Genomic DNA, 23,003 nt, shown 5'->3' with positions numbered 1-23,003 from the left:
CTCCATGCTTTAAAATCAGTGGTGAAGGAATGGGAATGTGGGAAAAAAAAGAAGTTGAACAAAGAGCTCATGGACATCAAAGAGGAGTTAGATAGATTGGGACTGACTCTGAATTTGGGATGCCCATCTGCGGACCTCTTACACAAAATCAAGGAACTAGAGAATAGGAAGAAAAATATTTTACATGTACAGCGAGTTACTTGGAGGCTAAAGAGTAGGGCACTGTGGATTCAAAAGGGGGACAGAAACACCAAATTCTTTCATTGATATGCAAATCACGGAAGAATGGTTAATACCATTTGGGACATCAAGGATTCAAATGGCAATAGGGTTCATGCCCTTCCAAAGATACAACAGGCGGTGACCACATACTTTGAAGATGCTTACAAAAAGCGAGATGTTGAGTGCACCGAAGACCAGATCTGGGGTATTGACTCATATCCTACCATGTTTGATGAGGACAAAAATGAAGAATTATACAAGGCTGTAAATTTGGAGGAGATACATGATGTCCTTAAATCATTCACCAAGGAAAAATTCCCTAGCCTGGATGGCTAGACAATTGAGCTATTTTTGCATTTCTTTGATTTAATGGGAGCAGACTTGCTGAGGATGGTTGAGGAGTCCAGATTGGGGGGTCGCATCACTCCTGAAATCAACTCTACATACATTGCTCTTATTCCAAAAAGGATTGATATGGGGACTTTCAACGACTGTCGACCCATCGCATTATGTAATCTGATATACAAACTTATATCCAAGATCATTTCCCTCAGAATCAAGAACACTATGTCCACTCATATTACACTGGAGCAATATGGATTCCTATAGGATCGACATATTCATGAGGCAATTGCTACAACACAGGAGTGTTTTCATACCATTCACACTAAAAAGTTGAATGTTGTTGTTATGAAGGTGGATCTACAAAGGGCATATGAATGTGTTGATTGGGCATTCCTGTGTATTGTACTACACAAAATTGGCCTCCAGGTACGCAACACTGAATGGATAATGACCTGTGTTAGTAATGTTAGATATGTCATCATTACCAATGGTTTTCCCACAAGGTATTTTGGAGTTGGGAGAGACTTGAATAAGTTTGTTCGCTCTCCCCACTTCTATTCATTTTGGCCATGGATGGCCTTAGCCATAAAATAAAAAATGCATGTATGGAGGGCGAGTTCAATGCTCTCAAAGTGGGCAGTGGCATAAGGATCTCACATAGCTTCTTTGTTGATGACATTCTGATTTTTGGTATGATATCGAGGATGGCATGGGAAACCTTACATTATATATTCTACAGGTTTGGGAGAGCTTCAAGACTTCTAATGAATAAGCATAAATCAGTGATTCTATTTGGGGAGGGACGTATGGAGGATATAGAGCACATCAAAAACATTTTTGGTGTGGATGCTAAACCGATTGGCATTGGATTGAAATACTTGGGCTTCAATATTAAACCAAAAAACTATAGAGTTAAAGACTGGCTTTGGATCGTTGACATATTTCATAAAAAGATTTATGGATGGGAACACATATGTTTAACACTTGGAGGCAGGGTTACTCTCACTCAATCGGTCCTGCAACAACTTGCGGTATATTGGGCACACTTATACTGCCTCCCTGCTACTATTATTTTAAAAATTAACAAGATTATGGCTAAATTTATTTGGGTTGGTACATGAAAATGCTCATAAATTCCACCTTACCAAAATATATATGTTCACCATGCCAAAGAGCCACGGGGGATTGGGTATGTTGAACATCAAATTATTTGGTTGGGCCTTGCTTATAAAAACATTATGGTGGGGGTTGTTTGGTAAATGCCTATGGGGAGATCTCATCTGATCCAAATATCTCATGGGGATCAAGGCCACACATTAGATGCGAGAGGGGCTTGTGGGGAAACCAACTGGTTCCACTATCTCGATCAGCTTAAACAAGGTCAAATATTGTCTGCTTAAAAGGACATGTTGGATTTTTGGCTCAGGGAGGGATATTATCATTGGCAAGGACCGCACTCTTGGTACGGCCATTGAAATATTTTTCTCAAACAAGCTCACACCTTAAATATGAGAGGATAATTCTACCTGGATCAGGCTATCATCTCATGGACTAGCACCATTCCAGTATGGAAGAGGGCAGAGGAAATTGGGCTACCGGGGGATGTGGCTGGAAATTGGGAGAAAATTCGGGTAGAGTTGTGACACTCAGGTATTTGCAGGGCGAAGTTTGGAGATCAGATGGGATGGGATGGGATAATGAAGCGAGGATCTATCTCTGTCTCGGACACCTACCATTTCATGAGTAGATGCATACATAACACACACGAGGTATGTTGGTTCACAAGATTTTTTAAGATTAAGATTCCAATAAAAAAAATTATACCCCTGGTTGGCATGGAAGAACAAATCACTCACCTGGGACAATCTGATGAAGCGGAACATGCAGGGTCCAGGTATATATGTTTTATGCAGTAAAGAGAAGAAAGCAATTCACATATCTTAATATGTTGCCCGGTGGTTGGCTAGATTTGTCGAGAGATCGCTAGTAAACTCTCTTTCCCTTATATTAATCATGTGTCGACTAAAACTTGCTTGTTATTGTGGAGTAGAAAGACAAAACCATGGAGGGCCATCCCACATGTGAATTTTTGGGAAATCTGGAGATCTAGGAATTTTATTATATTTGAAGGGAAATCTCTCAATGTAGACCACATTGTCAACAACATTATATCTTGGACGAGTCCACTCTTGATTTCCAATCCTCGCCCAAATCGAGACCCTATCAGAAATACTAGCCTGATTATAACCTACCCAATGGGTTTCTTTGATGGCGCAGAACATAGAGGTAATTGTGGATGCAAGGTTTGGATATGCTTTGATAATAACTAGCAATATAAGATACATTAGGGAGGAGGCAGAGGAACCAACATGAAAGCAAAAGTGATGGCTCTATGGGGGCTTCTATGGTTCGCAAATTATTTGAAATTTCCAAATCTGAAGATATTCGGGGACTCTCAATCCATCATAAACCATGTACCGGGGAAATCATATATAGAACACCCACATCTACAAGGTTGGCTCCAGAACATCGGACATCTCATGGGCACTTTTCAAGAGGTTTCCATACAACACATCGGAACACAATTCCATTGATGATGCTATGTCCAAGCTTGATATTTCTACTCCACAAGATGGTATGCATATTGCACTGGAGATGGAGGGATGTTCCTATGATGTTGGCTTCCTTCCCTTCCCCTTATGGCTTTGGCTTCACTTTTATATATATATATATATGTTATGTTTGTGCAATGATGGTTTCCTTATTTTGTTTTTCCTTCCATATGTTGGGACATTTCTTTATCATATTTTAAATTTATATATATGTTATGTTTGTACAATGATGGTTTCCTTATTTTGTTTTTCCCCTTCCCTATGTTGGGACATTTCTTTATCATATTTTAAATTCAAACTTACGATGCAGTGACACTGCTTCACTGATCCCAATATCTTTAAATTCAATAAGTATTCAAAATCATTCAATAAAATATTCAAAATAATTCAATAAAATATTCAAAATATTCCATATGTGTGGTGAGATTTTTATTACTAGACAATTATATTTTTAATTGAATTCTGTATGAAGTGCACGCTGACGAACCAGCTAATGTCTTTACTTAACACTCACGGCACCATGGATGTCCGCATAAAAGTTTACCGTTTTGGAGCCAAATTCGCTCGGGTTTCAAGTTACAAGTAGGGCACCATGGAGCCTTCACACACCATGAAGCAAACTCTGCTCTCAGTCTCTCGCACTTCGTCATCCATCGATAGTCACCAATGCTTGACACAGGAAAATTGTGGCCATGATCAGCAAGTGAGCGAAACCGAAGATCAGGAGATTCCCCACGTCAATCTCTGTGGATCAGATTCTGGACCAACATGTCGGTGGTTTCGGGCCTGCTCAGCTGCTTCATGTCCTCATGGTGTCTCTGGCATGGGCTTTCGACGCAATACACTCCTTTATTCCCATATTCACTGATGCTCAACCTTCATGGCGATGCACGGCCTCTCAAACGCCAGATTTCACAGACAATGTGACGCTGCAGCTCTCAGCATCGATGAGTGGGCAGAAATGGTGCACACCAAAGTCGTCACTGTGTGAAATGGATGGGAGTCTTTGGGAGTGGGTCGATGGGAGAGGATCATCTGTGGTTTCAGAATGGGGTCTCATCTGCCATGACAAGTTCAAGTCAGGAGTTCCGGCCTCGCTCTTCTTCATTGGCTCTATTTTAGGTAAACTATCTTCTTTTAACACTTATACAGTTCATTTTCCCGTGCATAAATTAATTATCAGCTCATTTTGTATTGGATCCCATGCACGGCAGGTTCAGGGTTTTTGGGACCTCTCGCAGATGCATCTGTTGGGCGAAAGAGAACATTAATGCTGTCGTGTTTCGTACTCTCAATCTCTGGATTTCTGACGGCTCTATCTCCCAACATCTGGATATACTCCTCCCTCAGGCTAATCAGCGGCTTTGGTCGAGCAGGCGTTGGCACCTGCAGCTTAGTTCTGTCAACCGAAGCAGTGGGGAGCAATTGGAGAGGACAAGTTGGGCTCTATGGTGTTGTCTTCTTCGCAGCGGGCTTCGCCTCGCTTCCTGGCATTGCATACCTTACCAGATCATCCTGGCGAATGACCTACATCGCCATTTCTGCATTGTCCATGGCCTACTGCTGCCTCGTTCTTCCTTTTGTATACGACTCTCCCAGATGGCTGGTCATCAGAAAAAGAGAAACCGAAGCTCTGGACATTCTTAAAAAGATGGCTGCCCGGAACGGTAAGTGTCTGCCCGAAAACGTTCGGATAAGTTCGGCCTATACAGAGGGAGCCAAAAATTCGGCCCCTGCGATTATGAATATGTTAAAAGTGCCGTGGGTGCGAAGGAGAATTGTGGGCATATCGGCTGCTGGAATCATGGTCGGCTTGGTGTACTACGGCCTGACGCTTAACGTGAGGAATATGAAGGTGAATCCGTATATGAGCACCGCACTCAATGCTTTCATTGAAATCCCGGCCATATGCGTTGGAAATATCCTGCTTCCGAGAGTCGATCGACGGATTCTTATATCGATTTCCTGTATCACCTGCACTTTGTGTTGCGTTGCTTCTGCGGTGTTGTGTGCGTGGGATATTGGGTGGATGCAGATGGTACCGGAAACAATGGGGTTTTGGGCAATTTGTGTGTCAATTGATGTAGTGTATATATTCTGTTTGGAATTATTTGCTACAAATGTAAGGAGCGCAGCTGTTGGTACGATGAGGCAGGCCATAATGGCAGGTGCTGCCATCACCCCTGCCATCTCTGTGATGGGGAGAAGACGATCTTGGGTTTCATTTGTGGCGTTTGGAGGGTTCGCTGTGTGGGGTGGACTCCTGGTTCTGCTTCTCCCCGAGACCAGAAATCGTCCGCTTTATGAAACGCTGGAAGAGCAGGAGGTGGAAGAAGCCAAAATGATGAAAGGCCAGATACAGGAGCCCAATCCTCCATTAATGTCCTAAGAAGTAGCTTTCCACACCTAGATAATATATCTATATTCTGTCAGATATTCTATAATCAGTGTAAGACTTTTCAGAAGGCGTCTAAACCTTGGGAGGTTTCCCTTGAAGAACATATTTAAAAATATATTATTGATGGTATAATTTTAAAATTAAAATTATTTTATTTTATTAATTAAAAAATTTAGACATCCAATAATAATAATGTATATGAATATGTTCGTGTAACTATAATCATACTCTAAATATAACTAGTGCAATTACAGGAGGTACGAGATGTTTTTAAATTAGCAACAAAGAAATTATTTCATTTCTAAACATAATTAGTGCAATTATCGAGAAGGTACGAGATGTTTTTAAATTGGTGAAATGAAATTATTTATTTCACAGGGATAGTGGGCTATGAATGGCATTTATAATTCATTTTCACAGCCGATTTGTCTGGAACATGGGAGAAAAGCTGGGATATCCTTTAGGCTATGACTCACCAAATTGATATATTATTGAAATACGAGTTTATGTATTTTTAGGATAAGATGAAGAATCAGATTTAGACATAGGTTAAATAGAGATTATCCAAACGGTTAGAAAAATAGTTATAATTGATCAGAACAACTAAATTTAATCATAGAGACAGGGTAATAGTTATATTTGACTGATCCAAAAGACAGTTAATTCATTAATTAATTTGTTTGATATAATTATTTTTAATCTAATTTAAAAATATACTAACCTAAGAACTATAATCTAAATATTTATTAATTTACCAAAACTAATTATTTTTAATTCATATAAACCTAAATAATAATTTAATGTTAAATATTCACAAACATTTACAATTATCTTTACTAATAAAATATCTATAAAATAGTAATTTTATTATTTCATTCAATTATTTTTAAATAAAATTTAAATAAATAAATCACAATTCTAATTATTTTAATTTCTTAATCACCAAATAATTGTGTGTAGATGCTCTTAATCACCAAATAATTGTGTATAGATGCTTTATATTTATATGAGAGATGCGTAGGTATTATAAGTTACATACGCTCAAGCTAAAGTAAAATATAAAATGTATTGTAATGTAAAGCATAAAAATATATAAATAAATTAATTTTTTAATAATTTATTTATTTATATTTTTTTATACAATTATCAATAATATTGATTATTATAAAGTGACAATTTTCCATCATGTGGATTCTCGCTCGAGAGAGGGAAAAGGATTCCTCTTAACCATGTACCAATTTTGTATTAAAAAGGAGATTTGTTACACATGGATGTCTCCTAATACTAATTCTTATTACTATTTAAAGCTTAATTATCACATTTATTAAATAAATAGTTAATATTTACTTATTCAAATTGTATAATTAGGTTATTTTAATTAAAAATGAAGTATTTCATCTTTCGTTATAATTATTTGTCAACAAAACTATGATTTATTCTTAATAGAGTAACATCGCATAAGTTCATGCTCACTGTTGAGTGTCATGGGCCATAAGAACAACGTCGAAATTTTCCCTAATCGGGTTGAAATTTTCCCAAATCCGATTAAACTTTTCTGAAATAGCATTTCACAATTATTTTGAAAATCATTTCTTCCACTATGTTGAAAGGTCTCCGCCACCTCCACATATTTTAACTCATATTATGCCACGATGCTATCAATAGATTTTTTCTTTCTAATTTATAATTGATCATGGGTCAAGCATCCTTTGTCCCAAATGCTAGAGTTATAAATCTCATATATATGAATCATTCTATTATGTGAATGGCCAACAATAAATCTCATAAATATGAATCATTCTACGATGTGAATGACCTAGTACTTATGATTGTTGCATAATGCGCAGAAAGCTCCTCTAAGTTATCACCGTTTTAAAACATTTTAGTCAAAGAATCTACAATTAGGGCTTAGGCAAAATTTCTTCTAAATTGTCCTTTTGAATTTTAGTTGGAAAAATGGGATTAAACAATTTTATCATGTAAATAGTGATTAAATTGTTTTGGGTAGCTAAAGGGTTTTTCGTGCTTATTTAACATTTGAAATACTTCTCATAAAGCGTTTAAACATTTCGAGGTTTCACTCAAGGAACATATTAATGTTTAAACGTTTAAAAATATACTAGCACAACCACATTAAATGAGGTTGATATACACTAATAAGTGTACATCATATTAATAATACTAATAATTATTCCCTGATGGAGGTGAGGAGTGGAAAGGATGGCGTTCCCAAAGGAACGCATGGGTGTTCATGTTAGGCACATGGCATCAGGTGGGCAAGCTAGCCTCCATGCCCTCCCTTAACACTTTAAGTATGAGAGAGAGTAAATTCGGGCGTGTGAGGTTTCATGTCGCCTTGGGTCTTGAGAGTGGTGGTGAGCGTCTTAATGTTATGGTGGGTGGCAGGGGTGTTCGTTGGGCTATGCACGAGTATTGGTGTATGTGGTGTGGTCATTGTGTGAAGAAGAGAGAGTTGTAGAGGTTCCCCTGTCCAAGCGAGGAGATGGCATTGCCATCAGCACTTCCTCCCCTGCTTTTAGGTGTGTCTCAATGTTAATTGCCAAATTGGGCTTCGTCACTGTGATTGTGCAAGGAACGAAGGGTATGGTTGCCTGATTGGGGTGGTATTTTGTTGTTTCTATTTAATCTTGCACGGTTTCAGTCCAACTCAGGTGGGAACTAGTTTTTTTCTTGAATGGGCGAGTAGTAGTGGTCCTCTACAGTCCATTTTTAGGCTTCTTTGTTGTTGGGTGGAGCCATTGGAGCGAAAATATTGGGCTCGCGGGTGGTCGCTTCAAGGGAGGTTCATATTTATGGCTTGTGGTGGGTGGTTGTTTTGTGTACTGTGTGTTCTTGGTGTCATGGGGTGTGGAGGTTCAACCAAGGTCGATGGTGTCTCCTTTTATGCGGGAAGTTGAGGCGGTATCAGGCTAATGGCCCTTTGTTCATTCCAGTGGTGTCTGGAAGCCAACCATGCACCCTATTCCTCACTCGGGCATCCTATGCCCAGGTGCAACCTAATTCAGGCAATTCTGGCACGGACAAATCCAGGTTTAGGATCGAGATGGTGAGTGGCAGTGATGGCCCTGTTCAGGGTGCTCGGAGCAGTGGTGGCTCGAGTTCCGCGTCATTAAGGAGCAGAGGAGGTGGGTAGTTGGGGTGCTCTGGGCACACAGAGCTTGTTGCTCAGTGTGGTAGGCATGGGGGCTCGACATTGGGTCAGGGTGGCCACACTTCACTTGTTTAGCAGTGAGGGGGCTCGACTCGTCGTGGTGTTTCTAGGTGTCGTGTGCTGGTGCGTCATGGTGGTCATGGTCAGTGACAATTTTGTTGTGTTGAGCGATGTCAGGACTTAATTCAGTCCATTCTATAGTGTCTCGAAACTTCAGATCAAGTTCAACAAGAGGAGCATATTGAATTGATAGTAACTTTAAACAAAACACATTACTTCTAGTGCCATGTCCGGGAGCGTGTAGTGGTGGTTTGGCAAGGCCATAATTTGTTATCGAAGAAGGTTGAGAAGTTGGATGCCTAGATGGCGCATTTCGAGGATCATGTCCAATGCTCCTTTCATCCTCTGTCGCCTCTTGGAACAACCCCAGACAACCTAGCCTCCATCACTTCAGACAACTAGCATGGATACAAGTGTTTTATATGTTCTATATGTTTATTGGTGCCTATGGCCTCTTAAGTTTTGGATTGTGTCTCTTTATGTTTTTTTGTTTCACTGTCACCTACTTTCAGTGGTAGTCAACAAACCTAGTCAAGGTGAGACTACCTGTGTTTTCCTTCTGATGTACCTCTTTTTGGAACCATGAATAAAATATTGACTTACAAAAAAAACTAATATTTACTCTTAATATTATTATTATTATTATTATTATTATAAAAAAATTAATAATATAATAATAACTATTATTACTATTATTATTAACTATTATTATTATTATTATTATTATTATTATTATTAACTATTATGTTAATAATAATTAATATTAAGTTAATAATTATTATATTATATTGAAAAAATTATTGCCACAATGCGATGTTGGAACATGGTTGACTATGCTTTATCATGATTATATTATAGATGTTATGAATAATAGTATACGATAGGAATATCAACTCTAAGAATAACAAACCCAAGGGATTAATATCATCAATTCAAAGGAATAATAACCTAATGGATTAATACTAAAACCCCAAGGGATTATAAACCCAAGGGATTAATATTATAAACCCAAGGTATATAAACCCTAAGATAAATATTGTAAACCCTAAAATAAACATGCTTGACTAAGGTTCACCATGGTTGATTTTCATATTGAGGCAATCTTTGTCACAATGTGACGTTAGACCATGGTTAATCATAGTTGAGCATGTTTGATTTTCATATTGAGACAATCTTTGTCACAATGTGACATTGGACCATGGTTGACAATGGTTGACCATGGTTGATATTCATATTGAGACAATCTTTGTCACAAATGCGGCATTGGAGCATGGTTGGCCAAGGTTAACCTTCATTGATTTTCATATCGAGACAATCTTTGTCACAATGCGACATTGGACCATGATTCACTTTCATATTGAGAAAATCTTCGTCACAATGTGACGTTGGAACATGGTTGACCATGGTTGACCATGATTATATTATAGACACTATGAATAATATTATACACCAAGAATATCAACCCTTAGAATAATAAACCAAAAGAATTGATATTATAAACCTAAGGGAATAATAAACCCAAGGGGTTAAGACTAAAACCCCAAATGATTAATATTATAAACCCAAGCTATATAAACCCTAAGATAAATATTATAAACCCTAAAATAAACATGGTTCACCATGATAGATTTTCATATTGAGAAAATCTTTGTCACAATGTGACGTTAGACCATGGTTGACGACGATTGAAAATGGTTGACCATGGTTGATATTCATATTGAGACAATCTTTGTCATGTGACATAGGAACATGGTTGGCCATGACCCACCATCATTGATTTTCATATCAAGACAATATTTCTCACACTGCGATGTTGGACCATGGTTGATTTTCAAATTGAGAAAATATTTTTCACAATGTCACGTTGGAACATGGTTAACGATGGTTATAAACTCAACGGATTTATATTGAACCCAAGGATTAATATTATAAACCCTATGAATAATATTATACCCTAGGAATATGAACCCTTAAATTAATAAACCCAAGGGATTGATATTATAAACCTAAGGGTTTAATACTAAAAACCCATTGCAATAATATTAAACCCAAGGAATTAATATTATAAACCCAACGTATATAAACCCTAGGATAAATATTATAAACCCTAAAATAAACATGGTTTACCTTTGTCAATTTTCATATTGAGACAATATTTGTCACAATGTGATGTTGGACCATGGTTGATTTTCATATTGAGACAATCTTTGTCACAATGTGACATTGGACCATGGTTGATTTTCATATTGAGACAATCTTTGTCGAAATATGACGTTTCACCATCACTGATAAACATTATAAACCCTAAGATAAATATTGTAAACCCTAAAATGAACATGGTTGACCATGGTGTACCATGAATTATTTTCATATTGACACAATATTTGTAACAATGCGACATTGGACCATCGCTGACCATGGTTGCCATAATGTGACATTGGATCATGACACAATAATTGTCACTATGGTTAACCATGCTTGTCTATGATTATAGTATAAATGTTATGAATAATATTATACGCTAGGAATATCAACCCTTAGAATAATAAACCAAATGGATTGATATTATAAACCCAATGGATTAATATTATAAACCCGAGTTATATAAACCCTAAGATAAATATTTTAAACCCTAAAATAAACATGGTTAACCAAGGTTCACTGTGGTTGATTTTCATATTGAGATAATTTTTGTCACAATGTGACGTTAGACCATGGTTAACCATAGTTGACCATGTTTGATTTTTATATTGAGACAATCTTTGTCACAATGTGACATTGGACCGTGGTTGACAACGGTTTACCATGGTTGATATTCATATTGAGACAATTTTTGTCACAATGCAACATTGGAGCATGATTTACCATGATTGACCATCATTCATTTTCATATCGAGGCAATCTTTGTAACAATGTGACATTGGACCATGGCTAATTTTCATATTAAGAAAATATTTGTCACCATGTGACGTTGGAACATGGTTTACCATGGATGACCATGATTATATTATAGATGTTATGAATAATAATATATTCTAGGAATATAAACCCTTATAGTCATAAACCAAAGGGGTTAATACTAAAACCCCAAGGGATTAATACTATAAACTCAAGGTATATAAGTCCCAAGATAAATATTATAAACCCTAAAATAAATATGGTTGACCAAGGTTCACCATGGTTGATTTTCATATTGAGACAATCTTTGTCAGAATGTGAAATTAGACCACGGTTGCCCATAGTTGACCATGTTTGATTTTAATATTGAGAAATCTTTGTCACAATTTGATGTTGGACCATGGTTGACAATGGTTGACCATGGTTGATATTCATATTGAGACAATCTTTGTCACAATGCGACATTGGACCATGGTTGAACATGGTCCACCATTATTCATTTCATATCGAGACAATCTTTCTCGCAATGCGACCTTGGACCATGGTTGATTTTTATATTGCGAAAATCTTTGTCACAATGTCATATTGGAACATGGTTGACCATGGTTATAAATCGAACGGATTTATATTGAGCCCAATGATTAATATTAAAAACCCTATGAATAATATTATACCCTAGGAATATGAACCCTTAGATTAATAAACCCAAGAGATTGATATTATAAATCCAAGGGAGTAATAAACCCAAGGGGTTAATAGTAAAACCCCAAGGGATTAATATTATATACTCAAAGTATATAAACCCTAAGATAAATATTATAAACCCTAAAATAAGTATGGTTGACCAAGATTCACCATGGCTTATTTTCATATTAATACAATCTTTGTCACAATGTGACGTTAGACCATGGTTAACTCTAGTTGACCGTGTTTGATTTTCATATTGAGGAAATCTTTGTCACAATGTTACAGTGCACCATAGTTGATCATGGTTGACGACGGTTGACCATTGTTGTTATTCATATTAAGAAAATCTTTGTCACAATACAACAATGGAGCATGGTTGGTCATGATTGACCATCATTAATTTTCATATCGATATAATCTTTGTTGCAATGCAACATTGGACCGTAACTGATTTTCATATTAAGAAATATTTGTCACAATGTGACATTGGAACATGGTTGATCATCATTAACCATGATTGTATTATAGACGCTATGAATAATATTATATGTTAGGAATATCAACCCTTAGAATAATAAGCCCAAGGGATTAATATTATAAATCCAAGGGAATAATAATCTCGAGTTATTACTAAAGCCCTAAGGGATTATAAATCCAATAGATTAATATTATAAACCCAAGGTATATAAAACCTAAGATAAATATTATAAACCCTAAAATAAACATGGTTGACCAAGGTTCACCATGGTTAATTTTCATATTGAGACAATCTTTGTCACAATGTTACGTTAGACCATGGTTGACCATGTTTGATTTTCATATTCAGACAATCCTTGTCACAATGTGACATTGGACTATGGTTGATGACAGTTGAGAATGGTTTACCATGGGTGATATTCTTCTTATTTTTAACTTGTTATATACACCCTTAAAAATTATAATTACCTTTAAATCTAATAAACAATGTTTTATTCAAATATCAATACTCTTCTCATCCCTCTTCTTACCATCATTTTTTGGTATTCTCAAATGCTCTACTATAATTGTATTTGTAGTTTCTTGTACATTTCCTTCATATATTTATTTATTTATTTTTACGTTAAATTCAAATTTAGGTTGGAGTTAGTTTGTTTATTGAATAGAAAAATAATGATCAATTTACAATGAGATGCTTATCATTAAGATTATAATAAATTCAATCAATTGTGGACACCGCTTAGGATAGTTTTGAATTCCCCAAAATGACTTTGATCCTCAACCTCTCCTATAAAATTTGAAACTAAGATCTAGTAAAACTAAACACCATGTAAACTAGTTAATTTACATCTCATAGGTCAATTTGTCATCCTTATGTATAATAACTATCATATGTATCAGCTTTATTTATAATAATTTATTATATGTAAAACAGAAAATGCTTGTGAGTTTTGACAATAGAATTTATATATGACTTATAAAATAATAATTATAATTAATGTAACATTATTATTTATCACTTTAATAATAATTTTTTAATATAGAAAATATTATTTTAAAAATATTATATGTGTGTAGTAATGAGAATATTTGTATTAATTGCAAAATTTGTCTGGATTCTACACATAGAGAGTTCTTCTATCTTCAATATCATTTACATACTCCTCAATCAAAATTATTCTCCAAAGAGGAATGCAACGAATACTAAGCATATATGGGTATTTGGAGGTGAATACCTTCCAATAAAGCCTAGAAATTAAACAAAACTTGAAATAGATATAACCTATTTCAAAATATATTTCTTGATTATAACATATTTTCATGGATCCTCATTGACTAGCAAACATCTCCAAGAAAATTGATATTCGAATATAAGATCATGCTTAATCCATTAAGGGATGGAGGGTAGTGTTAATTTACCATTAAGCATCAACTCTCCAAACTTCAAATTGAAACCTTGGTAGCAACATTCATTTGCTTCTTGGTTACTATCCCTTAGAATGTGCTTGAAACACGTATATATGAATTAGTACTCTCAATTGGGAAAAATTTAATGGTAAAAATTTGCTAAATATGTGTTGTTTAAATAGTTTTTTGACTGTATATATAGATTTAGTACTCTCAAAAAATTTAGAACATTTCTATTGTGAAAAATTGACCTATCAAACTACTTGTAAATGAATCCTACCAAACTACTTGTAAATGAATCCTACCAAACTACTTGTAAATGAAGTTTCCTCATCTCATGGAGGAACTCAACACAATGGGGACCATTGATTCTTAAGGGGGGAGGAATTATCCAGGTGGATATTGGTGGCCACCCGCCAAGTCCACTTGGACCCCCACCATTGTTTCTTTCAGCTTTTCACTTTCCTTAATTGTAGCACAGTTTACTTTTTTAGCAATTTTTCAGGTCATGTACTTCCGGAAACGTTTTGAGGCCCTAAACGATGTTTTTTGGGAAAACTAGGAGCAACATGGATCCATGGACCGATGTTGCTCTTCCCAAAGATATAGTTCTCGGATAGATCTTTCTAACGAGATATTGTGTGTGTCAAACAGAGGTCGTATGCCAAAGTTACGACCTCGGGAAGTTGATGTACCAATTTATCCAAATGGGGCCCACAGTTTGGCGTTCCATCTTCTAGGGTTAGGTTTTTGGATGTTTAGGGTTTTCCATTATTTCTCAACAATAAATAGGCCTTCGAGCCTCATTGTAACACAGTTTAGAGGCATGTAACCGCCACATCTCTTCTCAGAGATAAGCTACCATCGCCCTAGCTAGTTTCTTTCATTTCTGTTTGTAAGCATATTTCAAAATTTTACATTAATGAAATGAAGTATTATTTCTGCTGCATCTCTATGTTTATGGTTACCTCTGTAATTTGTTTCATTCTTGTTTAAATCCAGATCAGTAAAATTTAGTATTTACCTATTTTTACCAATGAAACATGTATGTGTGATATGTTTGTTGTTGCTTTGAACATATTTATAGCCGACTTACAGAATTTGACGTGCACAATCGTGAATTGTACTTTGACCAAAGAGCATATTTTTATCTCTTTTCCGAGCTCTGTTAAATATCGAAAAAGGAACCCCCTTGGAGTACTCTTTAAGCTCTTTTCAGACTCTCAAAATATGAAAAGATTGTTGTGTGCTTGTCCTTTTCAGCTTGTTAACGAATTGGAAACGACATCTACTCAGTATAAGTTTAACCCTTTTCTAGACTGAGATAGATTATTTACGAAAAAGGAATAGTACGTTGATTGAACATGGTCAATAGGTTCTCTCTCGTATTGTTTTACTTTTTTTCAGACTTGAGAGACAAACTTACGAAAAATAACTTGTGGAGTTTTCTTTTTGTCCCTTTTCAAACTCTCTAAACATGAAACGGACCAAGTTACCATTGTCGTTAAACTCATTAAAACATCAAATAGAGACAAACTTGTCCATCATGACAAGACCGAGTTTCACCTTCACTAGACTCGTTAAAACATCACATAGTGATGTATTCACTCGAAGGGTGGAATTATACAACAAGCATATGTTATCCTCCTCAAGCTTGATAAAAATAAAGAGGTACTAGTCAGCAATGACTAAGGAAAATGGGAAAAAGGGTAAACCACTTTATGGCAGTAGGTCGCTCTTGAACATGACACTTTCACTTCATCATTGTGACTATTTGGGTTGGGTTATCTGCTTTATGGTCACCATATCTTGGTCTATCACACCATCCATTACTATGGTTTTGGGTCAATGCTGCCAATTCATTTAGTGTCGCCGACATGTTCAAGAGAAGTCACTCAGTTAAATTCATCCTTTGCAATACTCATATACCTTCATTTTCATGACCATCATTCATGAACCTTGTGTCATCAGTCACATTCCGCCTCCAAAAATCATTACACTCGTTTCATGTCATTGATGTGGGATACGTCAGAGCCCTCCTGTGATGAGTCACTTCTTGTCGACATCAACACATTATCCAAGAAGTTGACTTGGAAACACCCTTTCAGTTCCTTGGGGCTTGCATACATCAATGACAATTTTCTCGCTTCCGGTGATAGGTTGACATCACTCGCCTTCGAACGAAAGATTTTGTATGGTGTTCGACATCAAAACATCCATTCACACCATGCAGAATGTATTGCAGTACCTTGAGGATCATTATCATTATTGGTGATTTCTCTCGCATCTGTTAACGGCTTACATCATTGGCTGGTAATCAGACGGTGTCTTCCCATGTTCGACTTCAGATCACATATTCACATGGTTAGACTTGTACTTGAGTGAACGATTGAACGAGATAGAAGACCCTAGATCTAGTTTCATCCATCCGGGCTGCGATTTCAGGAAAGTACCAAATCATCCGTATGATGGATTTACACTGATGGTCATCCCATCATGGGTCTATATCTGTAGATGACTATCTATGTACTTGTAATGAAAGTTTATATGTTGAGCATGGGTATGCCTTCCCTCAGCAATTCATGAAAAATCCAAAATATCATGATATTATGTATTGTAATTGATGCAAGTCACCATCCACTTCGGAACCTCCTCATCACATCGTAAAGCATATCACTCGACATTATCATTTTCAAATTCATGCTTTAGGGGGAAACTGCTATAGATCCATTTGGGCATATCACTCCCATCATTCATATTAGTACTATTGGGGCTCATCAAACCCTAATTCAGTTGCTACATGCCCTAGACAAGTCATCACTTTGAAAGCCTCCTTCCCTAAGAGTTTCTTGGCCTGAAGCCCTCCAGAAATGCCTCCTTGAGGGACCAGCGCAGCCTTGGTCAGGGGTAAGTGTGCTTTAGTGCAGGTAGGCCCATGTCAGCGTGCATTTTAGAGCACTTAGGCCCACTTTGACCTGCACTGGGCGATACTGAGTGAAATCCACATAGGGTTCTGGGAATATTCTTATCTTTTGGAGCTTTCTAGAAGATTCCCACACTTATCATCTCCTATGAGCTCGAAATTGGATAGGGAATAAGTTAAGTAACCTCCTATCCTCTCATCCCTTCCTCCATGGAAACTAACTCTAAGTTTGGAAGGCCATTCAATACCCTTATTTATGACCAAACCTCCTCCATTTTCCTATAAATTGAGCACTCATCTAAGTGATCAGGGGCTAGACTTTGAGAATTTGTGAGATATTGTTGGTGTGAGGTTTGAGATTGTAAGCAAGTATTGTTACGCTGCCAGAGTGTTGTTCTTTTGATGTGATGTTGGTTGGAACCCAAGCTAGAGGAGTGACATTGGATCGAACTTCATGGTTGTAACTCTTCCTTCTACTTAATAAAGTTGTTTACACTTTTTCCCATATTCTTTTCTTTATGTGTGATTATTATATGTGTAAATTCTTTCGAGTCCATTTTCTTATAGTAGATAGATCTCTTGATTTGATTGGTTTTTGTCCTCTATTTATGATTGCAGGTACTTGTATAGCAGATTAAGTTCGAGAAGGAGCAACAAGAACCATACAAAGGAGACAAAGGGAAAGCGAAATATAACAAGTAGGTCCCTTGTCCTATTTATCTTCTACAGAGAAAGGTTAAGCGCTTTAAATCTGTTGTTCTAGGTGTAGCTACCCGCCTAGAGAAATTGTATTTATCCATAGATGAAAAATTCCACATAACACCACCTGACATAATCGATGGGCTGATATTCAACACATAGCTAAGTGACTTGACAGATATCTAGTACATGAATATCTACTAGAAAGGATGGGCATGTTAAAATTAGAGGTTATTAACACATTCATCTCTGATCATCATCCCATCACCCTTATTTGGCGCATGGAACAGACAAGGATGGAGATGCCCTTCAAATTCAATCGGATCTGGCTAAAGATTCGGACTTTAACACTCTGATTAGAGATTTCTTGACACAATATAGAGATTTGGAGGTGTCCCCTATGTTGCCAATATTTGGAAGCTCCATGCTTTAAAATCAGTGGTGAAGGAATGGGAACGTGGGGAAAAAAAGAAGTTGAACAAAGAGCTCCTGGACATCAAAGAGGAGCTAGATAGATTGGGACTGACTCTGAATTTGGGATGCCCATCTGCGGACCTCTTACGCAACATCAAGGAACTAGAGGATAGGAAGATTTTTTTTTACATATATAGAAGGTTACTTGGAGGCTGAAGAGTAGAGCACTATGGATTCAGGAGGGGGACAAAAACACCAAATTATTTCGTCAATATGAAAATCACCGAAGAATGGTTGATACCATTTGGGACATCAAGGATTCAAATGGAATCATGGTTCATGACCTTCCAAATATACAATAGGCGATGACCTCATACTTTGAAGATGCTTACAAAAAGTGAGACGTTGAGTGCACCGAAGACTAGATCTGGGGTACTGACTCATATCCTACCATGTTTGATGAGGAAAAAAATGAAGAATTATGCAAGGCTGACATTTTGGAGAGATACATGCTATCCTTAAATCATTCACCAAGTACAAATGCCCTGGCCCAGATGACTGGACAGTTGAGATATTTTTTCATTTATTTGATTTAATGGGGCCAAACTTGTTGAGGATGATTGAGGAGTCCAGACTTGGGGCTCACATCACTCTTGAATCAACTCTAAAGATATTTATCTTATTCTAAAAAAGGGTGATACGAGGACTTTCAACAACTATCGACCCATCTCATTATGTAATCTGATATACAAAATTATATCCAAGATCTTTTCCCTCAGAATCAAGAACATTATGTCCACTCATAGTACACTAGAGTAATATGGATTCCTACAGGATCGACATATTCATGATGCCACTGCTAGAGCACAAGTGTGTTTGCATACCATTCACTAAAAATTTGAATGTTGTTGTTATGAAGGTGGATCTACAAAGGGCATATGATTGTGTTGATTGGGCATCCCTGCGTATTGTACTACACAAAATTGGCCTCCAGGTACACAACACTGAATGGATAATGGATTGTCTTAGTAATGTTAGATATGCAGTCATTATCAATGGTTTTCCCACAAGATATTTTGGAGCTGGAAGAGGTTTGAGACAAGGTTGTTCGCTCTCCCCACTTCTATTCATTCTGGTCATGGATGGCATCAGCCATAAAATCAACAATGCATGCATGGAGGGCGATTTCAATACTCTCAAAGTGGGCAGTGGCATAAGGATCTCACATAGATTCTTTGTTGATGACATTCTAATTTTTGGTATGATATCAAGGATGGCGTGCGAAACCTTACATTATATATTATACAGGTTTGGGAGGGCTTCAAAACTTCTAATGATCAAGCATAAATCAATGATTATATTTGGGAAGGGATGTATGGAGGATATAGAGCACATCAAAAACATTTTTGGTGTGGATGCTAAACAGATTGCCGTTAGATTGGAATACTTGGGCTTCAATATTAAACCAAACAACTACAGAGCTAAATACTGGCTTTGGATCGTTGACAGATTTCATAAAAATATTTCTGGATGGGAAAAAAATGTTTAACACTTGGAGGCAGGCTTACTCTCACTCATTTGGTCCTGCAACAACTTGCGGTACGCTAGGCATACTTATATTGCCTCCCTGCGACTATTATTTTGAAAATTAACAAGATTATGGCTAAATTTATTTGGACTAGTATAGGAAATGCTCCTAAATTCCACCGTACCAAAATAGATATGATCACCATGCCAAAGAGCCATTGGGGATGGGGTATGTTGAACATCAAATTATTTGGTTGGGCCTTGCTTATAAAAACATTATGGCGGGGGTTGTTTGGTAAATGCCAATGGGGAGATGTCATTTGATCCAAATATCTCCCAGGGATCAAGGCCACACATTAGATGCAAGAGGGGCTTGTGGGGAAATCGACTGGTTCCACTATTCGGATCAGCTTAAACAAGGTCAAATATTGGTTGCTTAAAAGGAAATGTTGGATTTTTGGCTTGAGTAGGGATATTATCATTGGCAGGGACTCCATTCTTGGTATGTCCATTGAAAGATTTTTCTCAAATAAGCTCACAGGTAGCTTAAATATTAGAGGATCATTCCACCTAGATCAGGTTATCAACTCATGGACTGGCACCATTCCAGTATGGAATAAGGAAGAGGAAATTGGGCTACTAGGGGATGTGGCTGGAAATTGGGAGAAAATTCGGGTAGAGCTGCAACAACCAGGTTTCTGCAGGGCAAAGTTTGGAGATAAGATGGGATGGGATGGGATAATAAATCAAGGATCTATCTCTGTCTTGGACACCTATCATTTCATGAGTAGTTGCATATATAACACACGCGAGGTATGTTGGTTCACAAGATTTTGGAAGATTAAGATTCCAATAAAAATCATTTTATACACCTGGCTGGCATGGAAGAACAAAACACTCACCTGGGAAAATCTAAGGAAGCAGAACATGTAGGGTCCAGGTATATGTGTTTTATGAGGGCAAGAGAAGAAAGCAATTCACTTATCTTAATATGTTACTTACCTGGTGGTTGTCCAGATTTGGCGAGAAATCTCTAGTAAACTCTCTTTCCCTTATATTAATCATGTGTCGATTGAAACTTGCTTGTTATGGTGGAGCAGAAAGACAAAACCATGGAGGGCCATCCCACTTGTGACTTTTTGGGAAATCTAGAGATCTAGGAATTTTATTATATTTGAAGGGAAATCTCTCAATGTGGACCACATTGTCAACAACATTATATCCTAGACGATTCCACTCTTGATTTCCAATCCTCGGCCAAATCGGGACCCTATCAAAAATACTGACCCAATTATAACCTACCCAATGGGTTTCTTTGATGGCGCAGAACAGAGAGGTAATTGTGGATGCGGGGTTTGGATATGCTTTGATAATAACCAACAATATAAGATACATTGGGGAGGAGGCAGAGGAACCAACATGAAAGCAAAAGCGATGGCTCTATGGGGGCTTCTATGGTTCACAAATTATCTGAACATTCCAAATATGAAGATATTTGGGGACTCTCAATCCATCATAAACCATGTACTGGGCTAATCCTATATACAACACTTGCATCTACAAGGTTGGCTCCGGAACATTAGACATCTCATGGGCACTTTTCAAGAGGTTTCCATACAACACATTCACAGGGAACACAATTCCATTGTTGATGCTATGTCCAAGCTTGGTATTTCTGCTCCACAAGATGGTCTGCATATTGCACTGGAGATGGAGGGATGTTCCTACAATGCTGACTTCCTTCCCTTCCCCTTATGGCTTCACTTATATATATGTTATGTTTGTGCAATGACGGTTTCCTTATTTTATTTTTCCTTCCATATGTTTGGACATTTCTTTATCATGTTGTTTTGGACTAGATGATGAATTGTTTGATACTATTTATTTCTGTTATATGCATTATGGATGGTGGCCAAGTAAGGCATTTTGGCCTTACATGATGCCGACTCTAAATTGGACTAGATGCACTGCTTTTATACAATATAATTTACAAAGCCAACGTTCTTAAAAAAAAAAGAAACAAACAAACAAAAAAAATAGAAGGAGATTATCCGATGATACTTATGTTGGTGGTCATTTAGCAAAACCGTGGCTGCGGTATATTCCATCTATGTAGCATCCGATTTGCAATGTGTTTTTTTAAATATCTGTCAATATAAATGAAGATGGAGAGTCCAGCCTGAGCAGCCATGTAATCAAGTTTTGATAATCTGCAATCAGGATAAGGTTGTCTTTCTGCCATCTAACATTTCCTTAGTGAGCGCACGTTTCCTGCGCTGGTGTAGTGTTTGTCGAGGCATAAATAAATGGAGTTGTCTTTAGTGCGACTTTTTGGACTTTCTGGAAAATCTTGAGGTGAAATCTTGATTTGTGTTAGTTAAACAAGTTTTTTGACTATATATATAGATTCAACGCCCTAAAAACCCCTAGTGAATTTCAATTGTGAGGGATTACCCATCAAACTTGTGATTTCAATAAATCCTTGCCGGATTTTAGAGAAATGAGACCAGAAATACTTCCAAAAATCGCACTTAAACACAGTGATCAATGTTTCAAAACTATAATGTATAGACATGCCTTTAAAATTTATAATTGTTTTCCATATAAATAAATATAACTTACAATAAAATTTGAAAACGGGTTTTAATAACAGGTTAACGGCCCAAGACCCAAAGGCATCTGGCAGGAGTGAGAGCCTGCTCCCGATTACGGACCACCAGTAGGGTTATGTCAGGTGGCGTGGTTTTCCTATTTAACAGTGATGAGTCATCCCAACATTCGCGGATAGCAGCCAGAGATGGCTGTCCTCACTGTTGGTTTGACACCTGAGTTGATAGGTTTTGCCACCTTCGGAAAAAAAAAATATATAGCTGGAGGAACAAGTCGCATTAACTATTTTTCAAAAAAATATTTTAAATTCAAACTTACGATGCAGTGACACTGCTTCACTAATCCCAACATGCGTTTGCTGTCCTCTATCTTTAAATTCAATAAAGTATTCAAAATAATTCAATAAAATATATTCCATGTGTGTGGTGAAATTTTTATTACTAGACAATTGTGTTTTTAATTGAATTCTGTATGAAGTGCACGCTGACGAACCAGCTGATGTCTTTACTTAACATTCACGGCACTATGGATGTCCGCATAAAAGTTTACCGT

At 36.9% G+C, this 23,003-nt stretch overlaps 1 protein-coding gene across 1 annotated transcript; it reads left to right on the top strand.

Moving 5' to 3' along the window:
- Nucleotides 1–285: 285 nt before the first annotated feature.
- LOC149160258 (organic cation/carnitine transporter 1-like) lies at nt 286–5,590 on the top strand. Its single transcript, XM_089434555.1, has 4 exons — nt 286–486; nt 3,652–3,761; nt 3,904–4,301; nt 4,394–5,590. Exons 1-4 carry the CDS (start codon nt 286–288, stop codon nt 5,566–5,568), a joined length of 1,884 nt encoding a protein of 627 aa, XP_089290681.1. The 3' UTR covers nt 5,569–5,590.
- The last annotated feature ends 17,413 nt before the right edge of the window (nt 5,591–23,003 follow it).

Source organism: Pinus tabuliformis, chromosome 5_2 (assembly GCF_031772625.1).
Source record: "Pinus tabuliformis cultivar Carrire ecotype Pingquan chromosome 5_2, CPIR1, whole genome shotgun sequence".
NCBI lineage: Eukaryota > Viridiplantae > Streptophyta > Pinopsida > Pinales > Pinaceae > Pinus > Pinus tabuliformis.
This window is presented reverse-complemented; position numbering and strand designations above follow the sequence as displayed.